Here is a 23,637-nt window from a genome sequence, read left to right on the forward strand (position 1 = left end):
TAAAGGAGTTGTTGGTATCCACAAGCCAGTTTTTAAGCACACTTTCATGCTGCACTTTGTTCTATCACTATACCCAGTCACAGGGTGATAATCACTACTTTATCACTGTGTTTGTCACATCTATGTCGTGTTAGATTTGTCCTTGCGTTCTTTTTGTTTTGTTTTTTGTTCCCCTCCTCCCTATGCTCCGCCCTGAGCGTGGCTATGCCTGGGCGTTTTGTAAACAGACCCGATGATGAAGCATGTCACACACTCTTGTGTATGAGTGAGGGCAGTTTTCAAACAGATTGGTTTTTGTCTGTCTGATTGTGGTGTGCTATTCGTGCATATGTTTTCTGTTCTTCCCACCCCTTCTTGTGTTTACATATTGCATTAGGGGGTTCGGGGTGGTGGAGTCTTTTTTTCGCTTGACCCTCTCCCCTTGTACGTGAGTTATGTTATGTTATACTGCATTTCTAAAGCGCACAGCTGCTCAGAGTATCCCGGCGCTGCTACCCTGAACCCCCACCCACCCGCTGAACAGGAAGAGCCTTAGAACAGTAATGTTTTTAAGTTCTTTTTAAAGACAGCCGGATCTGAAATCCTCCTGAGAGCAAGAGGAAGCTCATTCCAGGCTAAAGAGCAGCCACCTAGCCTCTGGCGTGAAAAGCGCGGGTTCTGGATAAGGAGTTGGTCCGAGGACCGCAAAGTCCTGGAAGGGATATAGAAAGAAAAGCGCTTCTGCAGATAGTGGGCCCAATCCATACAAGGCTCGATGGACAATGGCCAGCATTTTAAATTTCAAACTGGCCTCAGCTGGGAGCCAATGAAGGTGGCGGAGATGGACCCGCACACTCTGCCTGTAAGAAAGACCCAGAAGGAGTCTAGCAGGCGCATTTTGGACTACCTGTAATTTTTTTATCAGATAGCCTGGACATCCCACCAAGAGCGCGTTGGAATAATCCAACCGAGAAAGGATCAATGCCTGGACTACTGTTTCTTTGGCCTCCACAGGCAGAAGGGGGAGGAATTCACGCAGGGTTTTAAGTATGCCAAAACAGGTCCCTGTGAGTTTTATTGACATGATTTGCAAAATTCTAATTTTCCTCAAACCAGACCCCCAAATTTTTTGCAAGGCCCTTGTCAGATTGGGGGGTGGAAAGTCCGGAGGCCACAGTCTAGTTCTACAACCCGCAGGAAACGCTTCAAACAGGAGCACCTCCGACTTCTCCTCATTGCACTGGAGTTGTGCATTGGCCAACCAGCGAAACACTGCGGAAAGACAGCGCTGGGCCGAGTTGACCGAGTCCTCACCCCTTCTCCAGGTAAACAATAACTGCGTGTCGTCCGCATAGACAATCACCCTAGCCCCAGTGACTCCGCCAGGTAAACCAGGGTAGTCACAAAGATGTTAAACAAAAGGGGGCTAAGGGAAGAGCCCTGCGGGATACCAGAGGGGAGGGAGACGAGGCAAACGGGGGGAGCCAGACTAGCTGTGACCTATCCTCCAAAAAGGATTGCAGCCAGCTCCACGCTGTACCCGCAATGCCGATGTCAGCAAGTCGATCAAGGAGGAGAGAGTGGGGAACCGTATCGAATGCCGCCGAGAGATCCAGCATCACCAGAGCTGCTCTCCCGCCGACATCCAAACAGTCCCGGATAGCCTCAGCCACCTCCAGCAGTGCCGACTCTGTGCTATGGGCGGCCAGGAACCCCGATTGCGTAGGATGTAGCGCGCCCGACTTCGTCACATAGTTGGTTAACTGCAAAGTGACTGCCTTTTCGCAAACCTTGGCCAAACTAAGCAAAAGAGATGGGTCTATAATTACCGGGAAGCGAGGGGTCAAGGGTGGGCTTCTTAAGTAATGGAAGTAAGAGGGCCTGCTTCCAAGCGAGCGGAATGTGTGCCTCGCGAAGCGATTGGTTAATCAGAATATTAACTTCTGAATTCACTGTATCGGCTAGATCAGCCAGCAACCAAGCCACGCAAGGATCGTTGGGGGAACCAGATTTCAACGCCCAAAGGATTTTGCGGGAGGTCAAGAGGTCAATGGGGCAAAAGGCCGAGAAGGAGTGATCTGGGTCCATCGCCGCACTAAGCCCCTGCTGGAGCCAGGGAGGCGTCACTTTTTTTGGAAAAGAGTCTTGGATATCCCTGATTTTCTCCCTAAAATAATTGGACAGAGTATTTGCCCAGATGACTGAGGGCGTAACCACTATCTCCTGTGCCCGGGGTGCCACAAAACTCTGCACACTGGCAAAGATTTCCTTCGCATTATTGCTCCCCTTATCAATGCGAGCAGCAAAATGGGTACTTTTTGCAGAGGAGATGGCTAAAAAGTACAATTTCTGTTTGTCCCTAAGAGCCTGTTTGGCCATAGGACAATAGCCGCTGATGCTCCATATTCTCTCCAAGACCTTACAAGAGTGTTTGAGATCCCTCAACTCTGCGGTGAACCAAGACTTGGAGGGGGTTTCTCTCCCCAACTTACGGGGGCCAGAGGTCAAGAGGCCCATAACTGCATCACCAATCCAATTCGAAAACATAGTAACATACTCCGATAGGGTGCTCCCAAGGGTCGGGCGCGAAGCACCAACTTAGCACTCAAAAGCACAGTGTCAATCTTTCTGACCTTCGGGGCGCGGTGGCAGGGTGGTAGTTGGCGTTCTCGCAAAGCCGTCCACGAAAAGAATACTGGGAAGTGGTCTGACCATGTAACCGGGAAGGGTTTTTTTTTACCAGAACCGGAAAATTGGAACAAATAAGGTCCAGAGTATGGCCCCCCTTATGGGTTGGAGCACTCACCCACTGGGAGAGCATAGCTAACTGGAGAATGTCCCGGAAATCAGCGGCGTCCGTTGACGACTGCCGAGTCCAGATGTAGATTAAGGTCGCCCAAAAGAAGGAAGTTGGAAAACCTTAGGACTCTCTCCGCTAAGGTGTCACCGCATGCGTCCAAAAAGGCTACTGCAGGACCCGTAGGGCGGTATAGTAAAGAGCCATCCAAGGTGAAATGGGGCGACAATTGCAGGCTGAAATCCAAAGCCTCACAACCTACCCAATTAGTGGATGCTTCCCCCTGAAGGACCCGGCATTCTCTATATAATATGGCAACACCCCCCCAATGGGCGGTCAAGCCGATGTATTTTGTACCCAGGGGGGTGGCCAGAGTAACTATAGGATTGGAGAATGCATCTAACCAGGTCTTCGTAACAAATAGGAGATCAGAGTCCAAAATCAAATCGGAATTGTCAGTGTGATGCTGTTTAAGAGATCTGGAATTAATGACGCAAGCTTTAAAACTGGCCGGAGGGCGAGAATTGATGCACCGTGCCTCAGACTGAAGCTGAATGGTAGGAAGAAAGCTACAATCTGGACAAACCAGAGCACTCACCGGATCAGTGGTAAACCTGGGATAGGTGGCACAGCGTGGGCTTCGCAGGGACCGAAGTACCGAGCTGGAGTACTGGATACCCGATCCAATATGGTGAATGGGATTCAAACCGGCAGCATGGCTCGCCCTGAGCCCTGCTTTAGCGCGGACGGGCGCGGACGGGTGCAGACGGGCTTGCCTTTGGCGCCCGCCACTGCGCGTGCGGCCAAGGCACATTGACATATGGAGTGGCCAGAATCGAGCAACAACTGGACCGCTGACCGCGGATAGCGCGAGTCGGGTCCAAGATGGCCACTACCCTGCCGTAATTGGTGTCCGGAGTGGAGCGAGGCAAAAGGGAGGCGAGGCCCGAGCAGGATCAAAAAAGCGCAAGGTAAATACAGTAGATACAATATTAATATTGGCCCTCACAAAGCCGCCGAGTAAAATCAAATGAGTGAGGAGGATCACTGAGGATCACTGATGAGTGAGGAGGATAACTAAGGATGACTGAACGAGGAGGATCATTGAGGATAACTGAGCGAGGAGAATAACTGAGGATGACTGAGTGAGGAGGATCACTGAGGACGACTGATGAATGAGGAGGATGACTGAGTGTCAACACTCATTTACATTAGAATCCTGTTATCTTCTGTTGGTAAGTTGAAGATAGTTCTAACCCACCCTTGAATCCCTTGCTCCTCTGAACTGGTTGAAAACAGCGCAAAGTTATCAAGAATTCCAAGGGAAGGGGGAAGTGGAGAAAATAACAAAAAGAGAAACAAAACACAGCTTCACTGATTGCTTGTCTTCATGTGTCACGAATTCTGGAAACTGTGATGTCTAAACAGAACAAAATGACATAACCGTACTTATTTTATGTTCTAATGTTCCCTATAACATTATGAATAAACTTTTATACACTTAAAAATACCTCTCTGCTTTGGTTAATGAGCTCACCAGAGCTGGGAACTTGGTTCTAGATAAGGCTTCTTCCTTTAAGTAAAATAACACCTTATTAGTCAGGTTTTGTACACTGTCACTTATAGCATATTATACATATAGATACCTGCTTTATCCACAAGATGGCACTACTCGCTTATCTTTTGTCCAAGATTGCTCATAAATAATTCCTACTTGCTTCCTTCATTCGAAAGCAATTTGTCTCAAAATATTGTAATAACAAATAGAATCAGATGACCTTCGTTGCATTTCTTAAACCATAAATCACAAAGTCTGAGATTGTGCCCTTTAACGTTCAACACTAGGAGCTGCAAAGAATATATGCAAATATCCAAGGAAATATTCCTGCAACCATTTTTCAGAGCGCTTTGTTCTGAGAAATAATTCTTTCTCTATAATACAAGTCAATACTCCTTTAAAAGTTATTTGCTCGATTCACTGTCCAACTTGTTTTCAAGTAAACAAATGTTCGTTCTTTAAAATGAATGGAAACCACTTACTTATAGTGTAGTTGAACTTGAGCACGATACCTGTTTAAAGTTCTATCTCGGTGTCTTTTTCTTTTGCAGGCGGAACCTTTGTGGTCAGGACAGTGAAGCTGGAAGCGCCGGAAACGCTGGGGAATAATCTGGAGGAAGGACCAACACCAGAAGCTGAAGATCCGGGATGGGCAGGAGAAAGGAGAACACCACGATGGAGAGAAAGACCGGAGGATAAGGCAGGATCCACAGGTAAGAGTAACTCCGACGAGCACAAGCAACCGGCAAAGCTCGAAGCCGGCTTTTATAGGCAGAAGCCGGCGGGGCTCTCACGCGCTGCACGTTTACAGATGAAACAGTTAGAAATGTGCAGCGCTCATTAGTATTCAGGCAAAATGCTTCCTTTTTCTCTTGTAACAACTGAAGGAGCTTTTAAACATTATCAACAAGCTTTGGTAAAACCAAATAACAGGCTCAAGAAACATTGCTAATTCTGTATATGCAAATGCAGGAATACCTTTCTATTATTATGGGAACTTCTACAAACAGTCTATGGTTATTAAGACAACTTCCTTGATGCTATAATAAAAGGCAAGCTCGCTGCTTATGACAAACCCTGACACTGAGTGAGACTGTGTGAGGAGGATGACTGTGTGAGGAGGATGACTGTGTGAGGAGGATGACTGTGTGAGGAGAATGACTGTGTGAGGAGGATGACTGTGTGAGGAGGATGACTGAGTGAGGAGGATGACTGAGCAAGTCTGAGCGAGGAGGATGACTGAGCAAGTCTGAGCGAGGAGGATGACTGAGCAAGTCTGAGCGAGGAGGATGACTTAGCAAGTCTGAGCGAGGAGGATGACTGAGCAAGTCTGAGCGAGGAGGATGACTGAGCAAGTCTGAGCGAGGAGGATGACTGAGCAAGTCTGAGCGAGGAGGTAGACTGAGCAAGTCTGAGTGAGGAGGATGACTGAGCAAGTCTGAGCGAGGAGGAAGCCTGAGCAAGTCTGAGCGAGGAGGATGACTGACCGAGGAGGATGACTAACCGAGGAGGATGACTGAGCGAGGAGGATGACTGAGCAAGTCTGAGCAAGTCTGAGCGAGGAGGATGACTGAGCGAGGAGGATGACTGAGCGAGGAGGATGACTGAGCAAGTCTGAGCAAGTCTGAGCGAGGAGGATGACTGAGCAAGTCTGAGCAAGTCTGAGCGAGGAGGATGACTGAGCAAGTCTGAGCGAGGAGGATGACCGAGCAAGTCTGAGCGAGGAGGATGACTGAGCAAGTCTAAGCGAGGAGGAAGACTGAGCAAGTCTGAGCGAGGAGGAAGACTGAGCAAATCTGAGCGAGGAGGAAGACTGAGCAAATCTGAGCGAGGAGGATGACTGAGCGAGGAGGATGACTGAGCGAGGAGGATGACTGAGCGAGGAGGATGACTGAGCAGGTCTGAGCGAGGAGGATGACTGAGCAGGTCTGAGCGAGGAGGAAGACTGAGCAAGTCTGAGCGAGGAAGAAGACTGAGCAAGTCTGAGCGAGGAAGAAGACTGAGCAAGTCTGAGCGAGGAGGAAGACTGAGCAAGTCTGAGCGAGGAGGAAGACTGAGCCAGTCTGAGCGAGGAGGATGACTGAGCGAGGAGGATGACTGAGCGAGGAGGATGACTGAGCGAGGAGGATGACTGAGCGAGGAGGATGACTGACTGAGCGAGGAGGATGACTGAGCGAGGAGGATGACTGAGGATGACTGACTGAGGAGGATGACTGAGGATGACTGACTGAGGAGGATGACTGAGTGAGAAGGATGACTGAGAATGACTGATGAATGAGGAGGGTGACTGAGCGAGGAGGATGACTGAGCGAGGAGGATGACTGAGGATGACTGAGCGAGGAGGATGACTGAGGATGAGGAGGATGACTGAGGATGACTGAGCGAGGAGGATGACTGAGGATGACTGAGCGAGGAGGATGACGAAGGATGACTGAGCGAGGAGGATGACTGAGCGAGGAGGATGACGAAGGATGACTGAGCGAGGAGGATGACTGAGCGAGGAGGATGACGAAGGATGACTGAGCGAGGAGGATGACTGAGCGAGGAGGATGACTGAGCGAGGAGGATGACTGAGCGAGGAGGATGACTGAGCGAGGATGACTGAGCGAGGAGGATGACTGACGAGGAGGATGACTGACGAGGAGGATGACTGACCGAGGAGGATGACTGAGGATGACTGACTGAGGAGGATGACTGAGGATGACTGACTGAGAAGGATGACTGAGGATGACTGAGTGAGAAGGATGACTGAGAATGACTGATGAATGAGGAGGGTGACTGAGCGAGGAGGATGACTGAGCGAGGAGGATGACTAAGGATGACTGAGCGAGGAGGATGACTGAGGATGACTGAGCGAGGAGGATGACGAAGGATGACTGAGCGAGGAGGATGACGAAGGATGACTGAGCGAGGAGGATGACTGAGCGAGGAGGATGACTGAGCGAGGAGGATGACTGAGCGAGGAGGATGACTGAGCGAGGAGGATGACTGAGCAAGTCTGAGCGAGGAGGATGACTGAGCAAGTCTGAGCGAGGAGGATGACTGAGGATGACTGACTGAGAAGGATGACTGAGGATGACTGAGTGAGAAGGATGACTGAGAATGACTGAGTGAGAAGGATGACTGAGAATGACTGATGAATGAGGAGGGTGACTGAGGATGACTGAGCGAGGAGGATGACGAAGGATGACTGAGCGAGGAGGATGACTGAGCGAGGAGGATGACTGAGCGAGGAGGATGACTGAGCGAGGAGGATGACTGAGCAAGTCTGAGCGAGGAGGATGACTGAGCAAGTCTGAGCGAGGAGGATGACTGAGCAAGTCTGAGCGAGGAGGAAGACTGAGCGAGGAGGATGACTGAGTGAGGAGGATGACTGACCGAGGAGGATGACTGACCGAGGAGGATGACTGACCGAGGAGGATGACTGACCGAGGAGGATGACTGACCGAGGAGGATGACTGACCGAGGAGGATGACTGACCGAGGAGGATGACTGACCGAGGAGGATGAGTGACCGAGGAGGATCACTGAGGATGACTGAGTGAGGAGGATGACTGAGTGAGGAGGATGACTGAGGATGACTGAGTGAGGAGGATGACTGAGTGAGGAGGATGACTGAGTGAGGAGGATGACTGAGTGAGGAGGATGACTGAGTGAGGAGGATGACTGAGTGAGGAGGATGACTGACTGAGGAGGATGACTGACTGAGGAGGATGACTGAGTGAGGAGGATGACTGAGTGAGGAGGATGACTGAGTGAGGATGACTGACTGAGGATGACTGAGTGAGGAGGATGACTGAGTGAGGAGGATGACTGAGTGAGGAGGATGACTGAGTGAGGAGGATGACTGAGTGAGGAGGATGACTGAGTGAGGAGGATGACTGGTGAATGAGGAGGGTGACTGAGGATGACTGGTGAATGAGGAGGGTGACTGAGCGAGGAGGATGACTGAGGATGACTGGTGAATGAGGAGGGTGACTGAGCGAGGAGGATGACTGAGTGTCAACACTTGTTTACATTAGAATCCTGTTATCTTCTGTTGGTAAGTTGAAGATAGTTCTAACCCACCCTTGAATCCCTTGCTCCTCTGAACTGGTTGAAAACAGCGCAAAGGTATCAAGAATTCCAAGGGAAGGGGGAAGTAGAGAAAATAACAAAAAGAGAAACAAAACACAGCTTCACTGATTGCTTGTCTTCATGTGTCACGAATTCTGGAAACTGTGATGTCTAAACAGAACAAAATGACATAACCGTACTTATTTTATGTTCTAATGTTCCCTATAACATTATGAATAAACTTTTATACACTTAAAAATACCGCTCTATCTGGTTAATGAGTTCACCAGAGCTGGGAACTTGGTTCTAGATAAGGCTTCTTCCTTTAAGTAAAATAACACCTTATTAGTCAGGTTTTGTACACTGTCACTTATAGCATATTATACATATAGATACCTGCTTTATCCACAAGATGGCACTACTCACTTATCTTTTGTCCAAGATTGCTCATAAATAATTCTTACTTGCTTCCTTCATTCGAAAGCAATTTGTCTCAAAATATTGTAATAACAAAAAGAATCAGATGACCTTCGTTGCGTTTCTTAAACCATAAATCACGAAGTCTGAGAACCACTTGCTTATAGTGTAGTTGAACTTGAGCACGATACCTGTTTAAAGTTCCATCTCTGTGTCTTTTTCTTTTGCAGGCGGAACCTTTGTGGTCAGGACAGTGAAGCTGGAAGCGCCGGAAACGCTGGGGAATAATCCGGAGGAAGGACCAACACCAGAAGCTGAAGATCCGGGATGGGCAGGAGAAAGGAGGACACCGCGATGGAGAGAAAGACCGGAGGATAAGGCAGGATCCACAGGTAAGAGTAACTCCGACGAGCACAAGCAACCGGCAAAGCTCGAAGCCGGCTTTTATAGGCAGAAGCGGGCGGGGCTCTCACGCGCTGCACGTTTACAGATGAAACAGTTAGAAATGTGCAGCGCTCATTAGTATTCTGGCAAAATGCTTCCTTTTTCTCTTGTAACAACTGAAGGAGCTTTTAAACCTTATCAACAAGCTTTGGTAAAACCAAATAAAAGGCTCAAGAAACATAGCTAATTCTGTATATGCAAATGCAGGAATACCTTTCTATTATTATGGGAACTTCTACAAACAGTCTATGGTTATTAAGACAACTTCCTTGATGCTATAATGAAGGGCAAGCTCGCTGCTTATGACAAACCCTGACACTGAGCGAGGAGGGTGACTGAGCGAGGAGGGTGACTGAGCGAGGAGGGTGACTGAGCGAGGAGGGTGACTGAGCGAGGAGGGTGACTGAGCGAGGAGGGTGACTGAGCGAGGAAGGTGACTGAGCGAGGAGGGTGACTGAGCGAGGAGGATGACTGAGCGAGGAGGATGACTGAGCGAGGAGGATGACTGAGCGAGGAGGATGACTGAGCGAGGAGGATGACTGAGCGAGGAGGATGACTGAGCGAGTCTGAGCGAGGGGGCTGACTGAGCGAGGAGTGAGCGAGGGGGCTGACTGAGCGAGGAGTGAGCGAGGGGGCTGACTGAGCGAGGACTGAGCGAGGGGGCTGACTGAGCGAGGGGGCTGACTGAGCGAGGGGGCTGACTGAGCGAGGGGGCTGACTGAGCGAGTAGGATGACTGAGCAAGGAGGATGACTGAGCAAGGAGGATGACTGAGCAAGGAGGATGACTGAGCAAGGAGGATGACTGAGCAAGGAGGATGACTGAGCAAGGAGGATGACTGGATGACTGAGCAAGGAGGATGAGTGGATGACTGAGCAAGGAGGATGACTGAGCAAGGAGGATGACTGAGCAAGGAGGATAACTGAGCAAGGAGGATGACTGTGGATGACTGAGCAAGGAGGATGACTGTGGATGACTGAGCAAGGAGGATGACTGTGGATGACTGAGCAAGGAGGATGAGCAAGGAGGATAACTGTGGATGACTGAGCAAGGAGGATGACTGTGGATGACTGAGCAAGGAGGATGACTGTGGATGACTGAGCAAGGAGGATGACTGAAGAACACAAATTGGTGAGGAAGATGAGTGAGGAGGATGACTGAAGATCACAAATTGGTGAGGAAGATGAGTGAGGAGGAAGACTGAGTGAGGAGGAAGACTGAGCGAGGAGGAAGACTGAGCGAGGAGGAAGACTGAGCGAGGAGGAAGACTGAGCGAGGAGGAAGACTGAGCGAGGAGGAAGACTGAGCAAGTCTGAGCGAGGGGGCTGACTGAGCGAGGAGGATGACTGAGGATGACTGAGCGAGGAGGATGACTGAGGATGACTGAGCGAGGAGGATGACTGAGCGAGGAGGATGACTGAGCGAGGAGGATGACTGAGCGAGGAGGATGACTGAGCGAGGAGGATGACTGAGGATGACGAGCGAGGAGGACGACTGAGGATGACTGAGCGAGGAGGATGACTGAGGAGGACTGAGCGAGGAGGATGACTGAAGAACACAAATTGGTGAGGAAGATGAGTGAGGAGGATGACTGAAGATCACAAATTGGTGAGGAAGATGAGTGAGGAGGATGACTGAAGATCACAAATTGGTGAGGAAGATGAGTGAGGAGGATGACTGAAGATCAACAAATTGGTGAGGAAGATGAGTGAGGAGGATGACTACGGAGTGAGGATGATAACGGAAGATAAAAAGTAAAGAGTGAGGGACATGAATGAGGAGTGAGTCACTTTACCGAAGAGTGAGGAAGATGCATGAGTAGTGAGGAGGTCGATTGAGGAGTGAGACGACTGAGGACTATGACTGAGGAGTGTGACAGGAGTGAGAGATGCATCTGGGTAGTGAAAAGGAACTCTGGTGCTTGAGAGAAGCAATTGAAGATTGAGGCGCATCAACCAGGATAATAACATCAAACAGCGAACAACATTCCACATCCAGTCCGTGAGGTGGATGTGGAATGTAGTCCTTAAACAAGGAAGCTGAGGCCATCATGGTCACAGGTGTGGGCTGGAGGTGGTCTTCATTACGACCCTGCCACTCAGCTCTAGGTTTACACCACAAGGAGTAAAGTCGCAGGCATCTTTAGTGATGACATCTATTCTTCCTAACAGGCTCTCCTGACTGCCATGAAGACGATCCTTGTTCCAGTGACACAGAAAGCGCAGGCACGGGTAAGAGGGTAATAGTGTCACGAAAAGATCCAACACCTCTCACTGATCCCAGCCACAAAAATCCCACCCACTGTCCTGATCTGGTCCTGAGGTTACAAATCCAAAACCTAAAACTTTCAAAAATAAGATGCTATGAAGAACTCTCTGTTCTTATGGACATTTATACAAACAGATCAAATACTCTCTAATGTCCTCTGCACTTGGAAGGGACAAATATACATATGTAGATTTTCTCATGGAAAAATAGATGTCACTGAAGTTTGCTGGGGTACAGATGCCAGGCCTACTTCTGTAACATTCCTGAAAGAGATACATGTGCACCAATGCAATCACATATACCTGCAGGTGCACCTTTATGACTTTCTTTAAGAAATGATTTTCATGTTGCCAAAAATAGTTTTGCATTACTTTTCCCTTACTAATATTTTTCCTATATATTGGCATAAATCAAGCATATTTTACTAAATGATACCTCAGAGAAATGGTGTTTAAAGTTGCACCAATAGTTTAGCAAAACGCTTGTTCCAAGGTTCAATATTTTGTGTACATTTTATTTTGAACGCAAGCAATCGCCAATCTTGTTCTCATGCTTACGCATGTATTTGCATATAATCGGGGAGCAAATTAAATAGCCTCAGATTGTTAAATATGGCAAACATGATTACACACTTTTCATATTAAAACAATTGTCAGTAATGCAACTGGAGCTCACTCATCACTGCATTTAAAAAAAATGTTTTATAAACATTTTCTTTATTCGCATTCTCCAAAGAATTACAGTTATAGGATGACATATTTATGCGTAATCTCCATAACCTTCAGTTGCATACTTTAAACATAAGAATTACAAACCCTTTAGGATAGTCGGGCAAATATTTGATAGGAACATCATCACAAAACCCTATAATGCATGCACTACGTCACTTCAGCATCCAACAAATCATTTACCACTATTTATTGATTGCTTATTACAGCATCAAATCTCGGCCAACTATTTCTACAGTAGAGGTGTTAATACCAATAGTAACTATATCAGATGAAACTGCATCTGTATGGTCAGGCTGTTGTGTATGCAGCCATTCTGATATAGGGCTCCAGATAACTTTAGGTCTAGACGCTGTAGGCATAAGTTCCCAAAATAGCGAGAGCTGAGTTTGACAATATGTGACGTCCCGTAACCAAGCTGTGGCACTTAATTTCCTCTAGTGTATAGCTACCCCGCGTTTGGCCAATATTAATAGCATGGGGTGCAATTTCCGAGAGTGTGAAGGTGTTTCCTTCACATACCCCAATAGTCCCAACAATGGGGAAGGTGTTGTTGGTACATTAAGAATTTTACCAATAATGTTAAATTTGTCTGTCCTGTATTTAGCTATGGGAGGGTATTCCCAAGCTGCGTGCAAAAACATTGCTGACATCGCTCTGCATCTCCAGCAGTCGGCAGTTGGTCTCAATCCTATGCGGTGGAGTAGGGCAGGGGTTCTGTAGAATGTATGCAAATATTGTAAATGAATCTACCGCAATTTGTAATTTGGGAATAGCATCCTCAATTGGCCACAACAAAATTTCCATTGCTCCTCTAGAAGTGGTGGATGTAACTCGGTAGTCCACATCTGTAAAGTTTTGGGCTCCTATATTGGCATGTAGTCTGCATGGAGCTGTATAGGTCAGTGATAAGTTTACGTGGTGACTGATTGATTAGTATTTGCTCCAGAGCCTGCCGTTTGGGAGGCAGGTTGGGGAAGGTAGTGTGAAATTGACAGTAGGTTGCTTTTATACGGTGATACAAAAATATTTCGGCGGAGGGTGCTACACCTTGTTTTCCCACCGGGGCGGGTGGTAGGTGTCGGCCGGATGTAGGTCTGCATATGTGTTCATGCCAAGCCTGTTAGCAAGAGTGACATTTCCTTTTTCCTCCAATATCGGCAGCCGGGAGTTATGTGCCAGTGGGACCAAGGGGGCATATAGAACATCCAGACCGGCTCTCCTACGCAGGCCATTCCAGCTCCTTCTCAGTGCCTCAACTGGGTCTATTTCATCCCGCGGTCTTGTGTATCGTTGAAATATCGCAAACGAGAGATGGGTCGGAGCTGCTCTGTCAATCTCTTCCGCCACATGCGGCCTAAAGGGTGTAGGATGGACCCAGTGATGTAGAAACTGTGCCTGTGCACAGTATGCATAAATCTGGATATCTAGCACACCCAGTCCACCTTGAGCCAGGGGAAGAGTCAGGAGCTCCCACGACACTCTGGCTTGTTAACCGGCCCATGCCAAGGATATCATCAGGGATCGCATTGTCTTGATAAAGCCTGCGTGAGGGGGAAGTTGATAAACAAATAGAAACATTTTGGGAGGACAATAATGCTAGCAATGGCTATGCGTCACGCTGGGGAGAGCTGCAGCCAGGGCCAGCTCTTTATTTTACTCTCCAGACAAGTCACTTCTTTCCCATGGTTTTCATCCCAGAGGTCTTGTACATTAGGGCTGAGATATATACCTTGATAGCATACCAGTTCTTCTGCCCATTAAAGAGGGTAGTCTAGTTGATGAGGCAGGATGCAGGTTGTCAATGCACTGCATTTCTTAAGAGCACTTGTCTTAATATTAAAAGCTTTGCATCAAGTCATGTACACAACTTTGAATAACTTGTGCACCTTTCATTAAGTTTATTATTCGTGCACTCAGTCAATCATTTACAAAGCGTGGTAAATCATCCCTGAGGGTCTTGAGGCGCTGAAGTTGCTAGCTGCTGCAAAGTGATGTGCTGAGGCGGTCCTGAGGTGCAGGGCAAGGATGTTCCAAGCTTTGGTTGCCAGATGTGAGGAGGAACGTCCTCCGCTGTTGGCTTGACAGATCTGTGGGGTGTCTGCGAGGAAGAGTGAGGTGGATCATTGGTGCCTGGTCAGCTGGTGGGAGGTCATGCACTTGTTGATGTATGTTGGTCCTTGATTGTCCAGGGCTTTGTATGTGTGGGTCAGCATCTTGAACTGCCATCTCTTCTGCATCGGGAGCTGGTGTAGCTTCCTAAAGTGGGGTGTGATGTGGGTACGTCTGGGGAGGTCAAGGATGAGTCTAAACGCTGAGTTTTGTATTGTCTGTAGTCTCTTTAGGAGGCGTGCGGTGCTTCCTCCGTAGAGTGTGTTCCTGTAGTCCAGCCTGCTTTTAATGAAAGCCTGCCTGATAGTCTCTCTCTGGTGTCGACTGGGAGCCACTTGAAGATCTTGCAGAGAATGCATTGGGTGTGCAAGCAAGCGGACGAGACAGTGTTTACCTGTTGCTTCATTGATAGCTTGCTGTACTAGATGATGCAGCGGTTGCAGGCATAGCCTCTCTGGTCGGAGGGTGGGCCGAGATCCGCAGGTCACCATGTGTCCATTTGAGGGCGTATCCCTGGATTCCAATGTGGTGAAGTTTGTTGATTAGGATGTGATGGGAGACTGTGTCGAAGGCAGCTGATAGTTCCAGGAGGATGAGGACGGGTGTTTCGCTGTGGTGCAGGGAGGCCCTGATGTCGTCGATAGTTGCGATCAGGGCTGTCTTACTGCTTTGGATGACTCTGAATCTGGTTTGAGAAGGGTCCAGGAAGTTGTTCTGCTCCAGCTGTTCGGTGAGTTGCTGGTTGATTGCCTTCTCGAGGACCTTCACTGGAAGGGGAGGAAGGAGATGGGTCAGTAGTTCTTCGGTCCTGCTGGGTTGGTGGAGGGTTTCTTCAGGAGGCGCCTCACTTCAGCATGTTTCCAGTCCTCGGGGAAGGAAACTGAGGTGATGGAGGTGTTCGGGACTTACTTAAGCTCGTAGCCAATCTTCCTGCTCTCAAGGTTGAAGAAGTGGTGTGGACTGGATTCCGTTGGTGCACGGTGTTATAGATGGCGATTGTAGGTAGGTTTCTGAGAGGGTCCCAGTGGCTGAGTAGGTGTTCGAGTTCTGTGTCCCTAGGTGGGAGAAGGCTGAAGTTGTAGACAGTGGAAGGTTGGGGTTTTACGTTCTTGTAAATGACTAAGATCTTGTCATGGAAGAGGTCCGCCAGGGTGTCACATAGTCCTTGGGAGGGGTTGATGTTGTTCTCGGCGGCTGTGGGGTTGGAGAACTCCTTCACGATGGCAAAGAGCACCTTGCTACAGTTTTTCTGGCTTCTATGGGGTTTGCTAGTGTGTTCCAATATGTTTCTTTCAGTCGGCAGTGACACTGGTTGAGTGCTGTCCTGAAGGCTGTGATGCCTCTACTTTCTCCATTTTCTTTCTTGTTGCCAGCAGTTGCAGTTGGGTGTATGTATGTTCCGCTGTTCTCACTCTTCTAATTGGTCCTTTGTGCTTGGCGGGCGATTGTTTTGGTGCATGCCGTGATCCACTGGGAGAAATTCTACACAGCCTGCTCTGGGTTGGATGTTGTACCTGGGAGGAGGGAGTTGAGAGCATTGTTCTGCTGGTCTTCTGAAACATTTTTCCAGTCTCTGCACTTGGATTTGGGGGTTAGGGCCAGTGTTGGATGGTCTGGCAATGGAAAGTGGACGCTTTAGTGGTTGTTCCAGTTGAGCCGTGTGACTTAGTTGTACTTGACTCTGTCACTGGACATGAAAATGAGGTTGAGCATGTGTCCTGTGATCTGGATAGAATCGTTGAAAAGTTGTTTGAGGCCCAAGTAGTTCATTCTTTCCAGGTTGTTGGTTATGTCGGTTTCTCTGAGGTCATTGAGGCGGACGTTGAGTTCCCCTTAGAAGATGTAGTGTTCGGAGTAGATTACTATTGGGGCGAAGAGGTCAGTGATGGCATTACATAAGCTGGGGCTTGTTCCTGGTGGTCTGAAGGAGTGGGTACCTCTGATGGTTCTTTTTCATTCTGTGTGGAGTTGGAAGTTGAGGTGTTCTATTATAAAGGTCGACTCGTCTGGGAAGGTTGTACAGTGGATGGTTTTCTTGTAGATGATGCAATTCCACCTGTGTTTGTTGCTTCAATCCCAGTTTGCTATATTGTAGCCTTCGAGATTGGCGATGCATGGCACTGAGGTGGGGGGGGGTCAGGCAGGTCTCTGTGGTAAAGATGACGTCCGGGGTGAAGTATGAGATCATATCCCAGATCTCCGTGGTGTGTTTGCCGAGTGAACGAGCATTGAGTAGAATATACTGGAGTTGTGCAGTTGCGCACTAGTTGAGTAACGCTGCAAGCATGAGACACCCAGCACTTTGTACATGCTAAGGATATCATTCCTTTAGCTTACATAACATTTTGCCAGACAAATCTTTCACTTTTACGCAAACACAACTTTAAGGGACACAACCAATCATTTCCCAAATACATGGATGATCTGGATCGAATCGTAGCCCACCTATGAAGCAGTCAGTATTCTGCGTAAGCCCTGAGGAAGTCATTGGGTTACACCCGCTGGACGGAACATATTTACCTGCTTGGATGTTTTGTAGTACAGAAGATCAGAATTGGCTGGCTGGAATGGTAAAAAGCACAGAATAAAGGAAGCCTTGCTTGACTGACTATTAATATTTTTTATTTGAAGAGTTTTGTGCAAGCAGGAAATTGAATCACGTAATGTAATATATTTCAAATTTGAAGAGCATGAGAGCGGCTGCTGTTCCTTAGCCAAGCACCTGCGATCAGCTATACAAATGATGCAGTTTTACATCTGCTTAACTGTTGTACTTGGTAAAGATTTGAGCGACAGTTCTCTGGCTAGTCCATATGTAAACTCTACATAATATGGATACAAAACTTGCCTTAGTGACTTACCTTCCTCTTTCATATATTCATACAGTGGTACTCTAAACTGGCAATTAAACAGGTTGGGCTGCAGGGGTTCGGCAACTTGTACAGTGAACAACAAACAATATGTCCTGGGTGGCAGACCGTAGGAGTTCCGCACCCCTACCGCACCAACTACATTCAGTCTTGAAATAGACTTGACGGTGGGTTTACCTGAAATCCTGTCAGTTTCCCATTTGGCTCTCCATGATATCTAGTGAAAACCCATCGTTTTTTTGCTCACCATGCCACTCCAGTTTGGACTTAGCCATTTGTAAATCATTCTTGACCCTGTCCCCATCATAGGTTCTTTTTGCATTTGTCGCACTAAATTGAACTAGCAGATGTTAAATCACTCTTGACTTTGACTGACCTTGTTCCTACAGAATCTTAGCTCAACAAACGTCATCGTTGCATAGGGCACATCACCTCCCGCCCATGACTGCATATCTGTTTTTTTACCCCATCTTTTCCCTACCCTTCCTAGACTCCTTATCTATTTCAAATTAGTCAATATGAAATCTCCTCTCCGTGTGTATTCCAAATCACTGTCTGTTCTGCAACCACCTGTCTATTTTTCTCTCTTGCTGCCCCTTTGTTCTTCAGTTTGAAATTTTCTAAGATAGACCTGCTTGTGATGCTCTGAAATTATGTCTCCACCGTGTAGCACTTTACATTTTAATTCTCATTTTACATTGTTTAAACATCTCTTATGTGTATGCTCCTATCGCTGCAGCGCTACAGTGTCTTCAGGGCTGGTTCTTGCTCTCCATAGGGAGCTATGATTTTATATTTATTTACTTTTAGAAACAAGCTTTCCGATGATTGCATCGGTCATGTCTTCACGAGGAACAGAGGAGAAAAAGCTTCACTCCACGGAGCATCAGAAATCAGCGCCACGTAAAGATATAAAATGTAATTCAGGTGAGTGAGTGTTGGCCACTACTTGTGAAGGTTCGTTATTTCCACGCATGTTCCACAGAGGAAGTGTGAAACGGGGACAACCCAGCTCAGGTAACTGATATCTGTATGCATCTATATATTAACCGAAGAAACATCTGGCCGTGATCAAAGTCCTTTTTCTATCTTTTTATGCACTGGAGAAGTGAAAACGCAAAAGGGAGAGTTTAAGGCATATAAAATCCTGTTTGAGACAAGCATGGGTGACAGCAACACTGTAAAAGGTGTAGAGAAAGCAATAAAGGAAGACGATACCAGCTAATGCTGCAGGACTGATGGAGAAGCTGAGACAGGCTATTACGGTATTGGCAGGGATTCTGTGACCGTAGCTCAGGCTGCCTCGCCTAAGCCTGATAGTGAAAGTAAAGTAAAGGGGTGTTTCATCACCTTATTCTGTCATCTGTAGCCCTTATCAATCTCCAGTAGAGATTAAAGCAGTTGACGTGCTAATGTGGGGCACAATGGAAAAGTGAAGGGCATAGTATTAAAACTGATGTGTGAATAAGAGAATGAAGCATGAGTGGAATGCACAGTGAGGTCGGAGGATGACTGAGGAGTAAGACAGCCAGGGAGCGAAGAGGATTATAGAGGATTGAGAAGAGTCGCTGGTGAGTGAAGAGGACATTCGATTCTTGATGAAAATTAAATGTTATTGGGATGTCATACAACCGACAAATCATAGTGAGGGTTCTGATGGAATGCTGTAGATGGGTGTAGCTGCTTTCAGGGGCACAAGCCTGGGCAGAAGGTAGTCTTTATCTCATTCAGACCCTGGTACTGGTCTTCACACCATGAACAGGACAGGTAGGAAGCTAGGTTCTTGTTGCAGTAGTCCCCCTTAAGTTGTGTGTGGTATTTGATGCAACTTTGACAGAGGTGCACCTAGTTCCTGCTACCCAGGTCCCCATTACTGGTGTTCTATCCCCAAAACAAGAGAACTGGTCACTTGATCCCCTAATGACCATACCTGTAGCACCTCTGTAAGTCCCTAGTAAATGGTCCCCCTGTTGCCCAGGGCATATGTACTAAAGAGGGTCCCTAAGAGCTGCAGCATATCTTGTGCCACTCTAGGGGACCAAACGCCAACCACTGGTCAAAAGGAGTTCCTCAGCTACATGATGACTTCACGAAACTAAAGATGTTTGGTATCAAATACATCGTATAAATAAGCCCACATTGATTCCAGTGATGGAATAATTAATACTAGCACTATGAAGCTACATTAGAGATACCCCCTGAACCCTACAAGTCCTCTAGTGTGCTGGCCGACTGGTCCAGTCCAGCCTGCCACCACATGCTATTTATTGCCTCCTCTAGTTCCACCTCTCCCTCAGATGTTAACCTTGCGAAAGAATGTGGAAACCGAATAATCATCACAAATGGCCCTCTTCAGTTATCAACAAGGATTTAAAGGTCATAGGCTTAATGGAGAGAAAGTGGCAGCCTACGAAGAACGTCTTGGTTAGTAAAGAATTTTGGTAAAAACTCACATTGTCTGGGCCAAAGACTGATACAAGCAACTTTTTGATATTGTCAGACATGACACAAGTCTAATACTCCAAAGTCATTTTGTTGATCCTCGTACATAATTGTGAAGCATTTGCTGAATTGAAATTTTAGGATCAAATCTCTTACTTTTATTAATCTCGCCTCGACCCATCACTATATGAAAATCATCTGCCACTTGGTCCGAACTCGAAGCAGTTCCTGAACCCACGAAGATGTGGAACATTTAATCTCTCGGAGCTTCCTGTTGCTTTGTTCACCAAATGAATTCCAGCCACTCTCACTCAGAAGTCCTCCCCACTTTAACTTGCCCCTCAGTGAGCCTTGATTGTCCTGATATTCTGTTAACCCCCACAGCATTTGTTAGCCTATAACAATTCTCCATCCAACCGAATGGCTCCAAAGCATGAAGTATTAGTTTTCATTATGCACTGTAAAGACCTGCTTATATGCGTACATCTATTACATCTGTCTGAACATCGCTGCACGGCCCAAGGGCCTCTTTAGCACTCTACATAGGGAACTATGCACTTATCACGGTTTACTTTTACAAACAGAACTTCCTTTGATTACATCTGTCTACACGTTAAGAGGTACCGAAGACACCTCGAAGCATCAGGAATCAGTGCTGCGCAGCAATATCAATTGTAATGCAGGTGAGTGAGTGGCCCAAAAGCTTGTGAAGGTGAGTTGATTTCCACACACCCTGACATTTACAATATCTTTACAGTGACTGAAGGGAGATTGGAGCATGCTGGAACACCTCCTGTTATGCTATGTTTGTAGGAAAGTCCCCCTTTCTGACATGGTCACCCCACTTTTTGCCTAGTATATGATGTGATTTCGACTGGAAGTGCACTATGTTCCTGCTAACCAGGTCCCCGGTGCCAAATCTCTTTCCCAAAAACTGTGCAGTGGTTTCCCCCAATTGGCCTTTCTTTTACCACTCTCTGTAAGTTTCTACCCAGGTCATGAGGTACTAAAGAGGGTCCCTGAGGGCTGCAGCATGAATTCTGCCACCCTAAGGTACCCCTCACCAACCTCATGCAAGACTGCCATTGGAGGCTGCATGTTTTGCTGCAGACATTAGTAAAAACATAACCTGACACACTTCTCTGTATGACATATACCCTGGCACTGCAAGTAATATGTGTAAGTCATCCCTACAGTAGGCCTTACGGCCCTATGGCAGGCTGACTTGTATTACATGTGAGGACATATATGCATGAGCAGATATGCCCCTGTGCTGGTCAGTTCAATTACTGCCAGGAGAAGTGATCAGGAAAGCTGTGGAGGGCTTGGGGTCTTGGAGGCAGCCTGGTCTCAGTGGCAGGTGCTGCTGTGTTGGACGTGGCGCTCCCGTCTAACTGCATCTGAGAGCGCCGACAACCACTATAAGGGAGTGGGGAGAACGGGTGTGATGGTGCTTGGGATTGGCCAAGGTGGAATCGCCTGCAGCATGCGGCTGGCTGGAAGTAACTGAAGCGCTGCGCAGCATTGCTAGGGCGGCGCTCTCCGGGCGCCCCCGCTGTCGCCATCCCTGCTGTGGACTGGAGTGCAGCCTGTCGATGTCAGCTGGGGCTTTGAAGTAGGTGCCTAGGTCTCCCTTGTATCCCCTGGGTTGTGCCTTCTGTTGCTCTGGGATGTGCGCGGCCTGGACAGTGTTGGACTCTCGAGCCTTGTTTGCATGCCTGCATTTTTAATTCTTGGCCATCTGAAGACTGAGGGAGGCACTTGACTGCTGCTGGCCTCATTACCGTGGCCCCCTAGAGGTTGTGGGGGCCCCCCGAGACTGCTGCTGGAGGGGCTCAGGGGTGTTAGTGCACTCGGAGGTTCTTGCTCCTCAGCACATATGGGGATCAATAAACTGGTGGGGGCCATCCAGGGAACACAATGGAATATTATACAACTCCAACACCTTCCTCGCAGTGCACAATGCAACATACCTCTGGCAGGGGGACCAGGAGTTGGTGACATCTTAGGGAAGCCATGGGTCCTCAGGTGAGAAACAGAGGTACCCCCCCTTTTTATCAATACAAGACGCACAGGCTCAATTGCAAACCCGTCAGAGGGAAATTCTATCGGGCCTGCTTTGAAGGAAGTGGGTGCAGCCATTAAGATGGCTTTGGTCTACCTATATCTTTTAAAAGATGTTTGATACGTTGGGGTGGGCCTATCTAATGGCAGTCTGGAGGGGCATGGGGTTTGGCCTTAACTTTGCGCTTGGATACAACTTCTGTATACTGACCCTTCTATACGCATCAGAGTGGGTGGTGAGCTTTCTGAATCCCGGCCAGCGGGCAGTATCACTTGTCAGGGGTGCCCTCTCTCGCCCCATTTATTTATCTTAGCAATTGAACCCCTTGCACCGCTGCTACATGTGGAGCTAGTATCCTGGGGGATTAGGGTGGGGGACATTATTCACATGATTTCCTTATGAGGATGACGCACTGGTGTATGTCGAGTCGGTTCATATCCTGAGGCATTTACTGGGATCCTTTGGTGAGGTTTCAGGTCTTAGGATCAATGTCCGCAAGTCGTTCTTGGTCCCCCTAGAAGGCCTAATTGGGAGACAGTTGGACTACCTGCCGGATGTAGGTCTCCAGTGGGAGTGGGTGGGGTTTCGGCACCTGGGGATTTGGGTTAAGCTCACCATCAATAAAAACGTGGACAGGGTGTAGATGGGACTAGAGAACTCCATTAATGTTTTTTTTTTTTTAACCTTTTTTATCTTTATGCACAGTACACAGCTGTCTGCCTACAACCCAATGGGCCGGCCGCTATGACGTTTAAGCAGTATAACATTTCACAGTGGGGCTCCCACCTTACATGTGGGTTAAGCGACGCGGAGTATTGTCATGTACATAACGTAAAATCAAAAGACCAGCATAGTAGGTTTCAGTTTTAAAATTTTGATGAACTGAACAAACTACAAAAAAAAAACCACACAAACACATGGCAAAAGTCAATTACAAGGATTCAAAAGGAGAGGGCAAAGGAATCAGATTATCTTATAATAATGAAGCACATGTCTCGGGATGAAGCGCGGCGAGGAGCTCGATGAATACATACTAATACAGACATACGTCCAGAACGCCAACTAAGGGGACAGTGAAATATCAATGGTGTAGTCCTGTGGGGGAGTGCAGACATTCCCATGGTAAGCGTTCCATTGGGACCAAATTCTACCCCATTTCTTAGGTCGGCCCCGGGCCACATAGACCGTCTTTTCCCTGAACATACACCAGTCCATGTTCTCCTTCCAAGCCGCTATCGTGGGTGGTCTATGGGAACCCCAGAGTTGTGCAATATCCCTCTTGGCAACCATGTTACCAAGAGTCGCCCAAAAAGTCTGGGCCGTATTGTAGTCCGTCGGTTCCAAGACATTAAGGAGGCATCATCGGGCCTCAGGCAATAGAGAGACCCCGGTGACCCTTTCCATAATCGCATGTACTCTAGACCAGAAGGCAGCCACCTCAGGACACTCCCAAATGATATGTAGGAAGGTACCACTCATACCGCAGCCGCGCTTGCATAACCCATCAAGGGAGTAACCCATGCGCACCAGACGCGTACCAGTCATATATACTCGATGAAGGATCTTCAACTGCACAAAACGGAGGCGGGCAGGTATGGCCACCTCCTTAGGGGAGGAGATGGCCATTTGCCAATCATCATCGAGTTCCAGGCCGTCCGCGATCCACGAGGCCCTGAGTCGCTCAAGCAAATCAGCCCTGTTATTGATGAGTTTTTTGTAATTCAGGGATATAGTACTGTCCGGCACATGGCCGTCAAGAATGCGATCCTCTAGCGGCGAGGATTGTGGAATCTCTGTCCCCGGGGGGAAGACGGAGGTCAAGGCATGTCGCACTTGAATGTACCTGAAGTGTTCCTTGTCGTCAAGCTCATATTCAATTTTGAGCGCCTCAAAAGTCTTAATT

General features: G+C 47.9%; 1 protein-coding gene across 1 annotated transcript in view; it reads left to right on the forward strand.

The window, feature by feature from the left end:
• LOC147663102 (uncharacterized) overlaps positions 1-20,352 on the forward strand; it is a gene marked incomplete at its 3' end in the record, with an annotated part of 242,284 nt that extends 221,932 nt beyond the window's left edge. Inside the window, exons 13-17 of the mRNA XM_086950679.1 lie at positions 4,886-5,047; positions 9,037-9,198; positions 11,421-11,480; positions 18,038-18,154; positions 20,254-20,352. Coding sequence (XP_086806805.1) covers positions 4,886-5,047; positions 9,037-9,198; positions 11,421-11,480; positions 18,038-18,154; positions 20,254-20,352 — 600 coding nt within the window. The remainder of the gene's footprint in view (positions 1-4,885; positions 5,048-9,036; positions 9,199-11,420; positions 11,481-18,037; positions 18,155-20,253) is intronic.
• Between the last annotated feature and the right edge of the window lie 3,285 nt (positions 20,353-23,637).

Source organism: Lissotriton vulgaris, unplaced genomic scaffold, assembly GCF_964263255.1.
Source record: "Lissotriton vulgaris unplaced genomic scaffold, aLisVul1.2 SCAFFOLD_2286, whole genome shotgun sequence".
Classification (NCBI taxonomy): Eukaryota; Metazoa; Chordata; class Amphibia; order Caudata; family Salamandridae; genus Lissotriton; species Lissotriton vulgaris.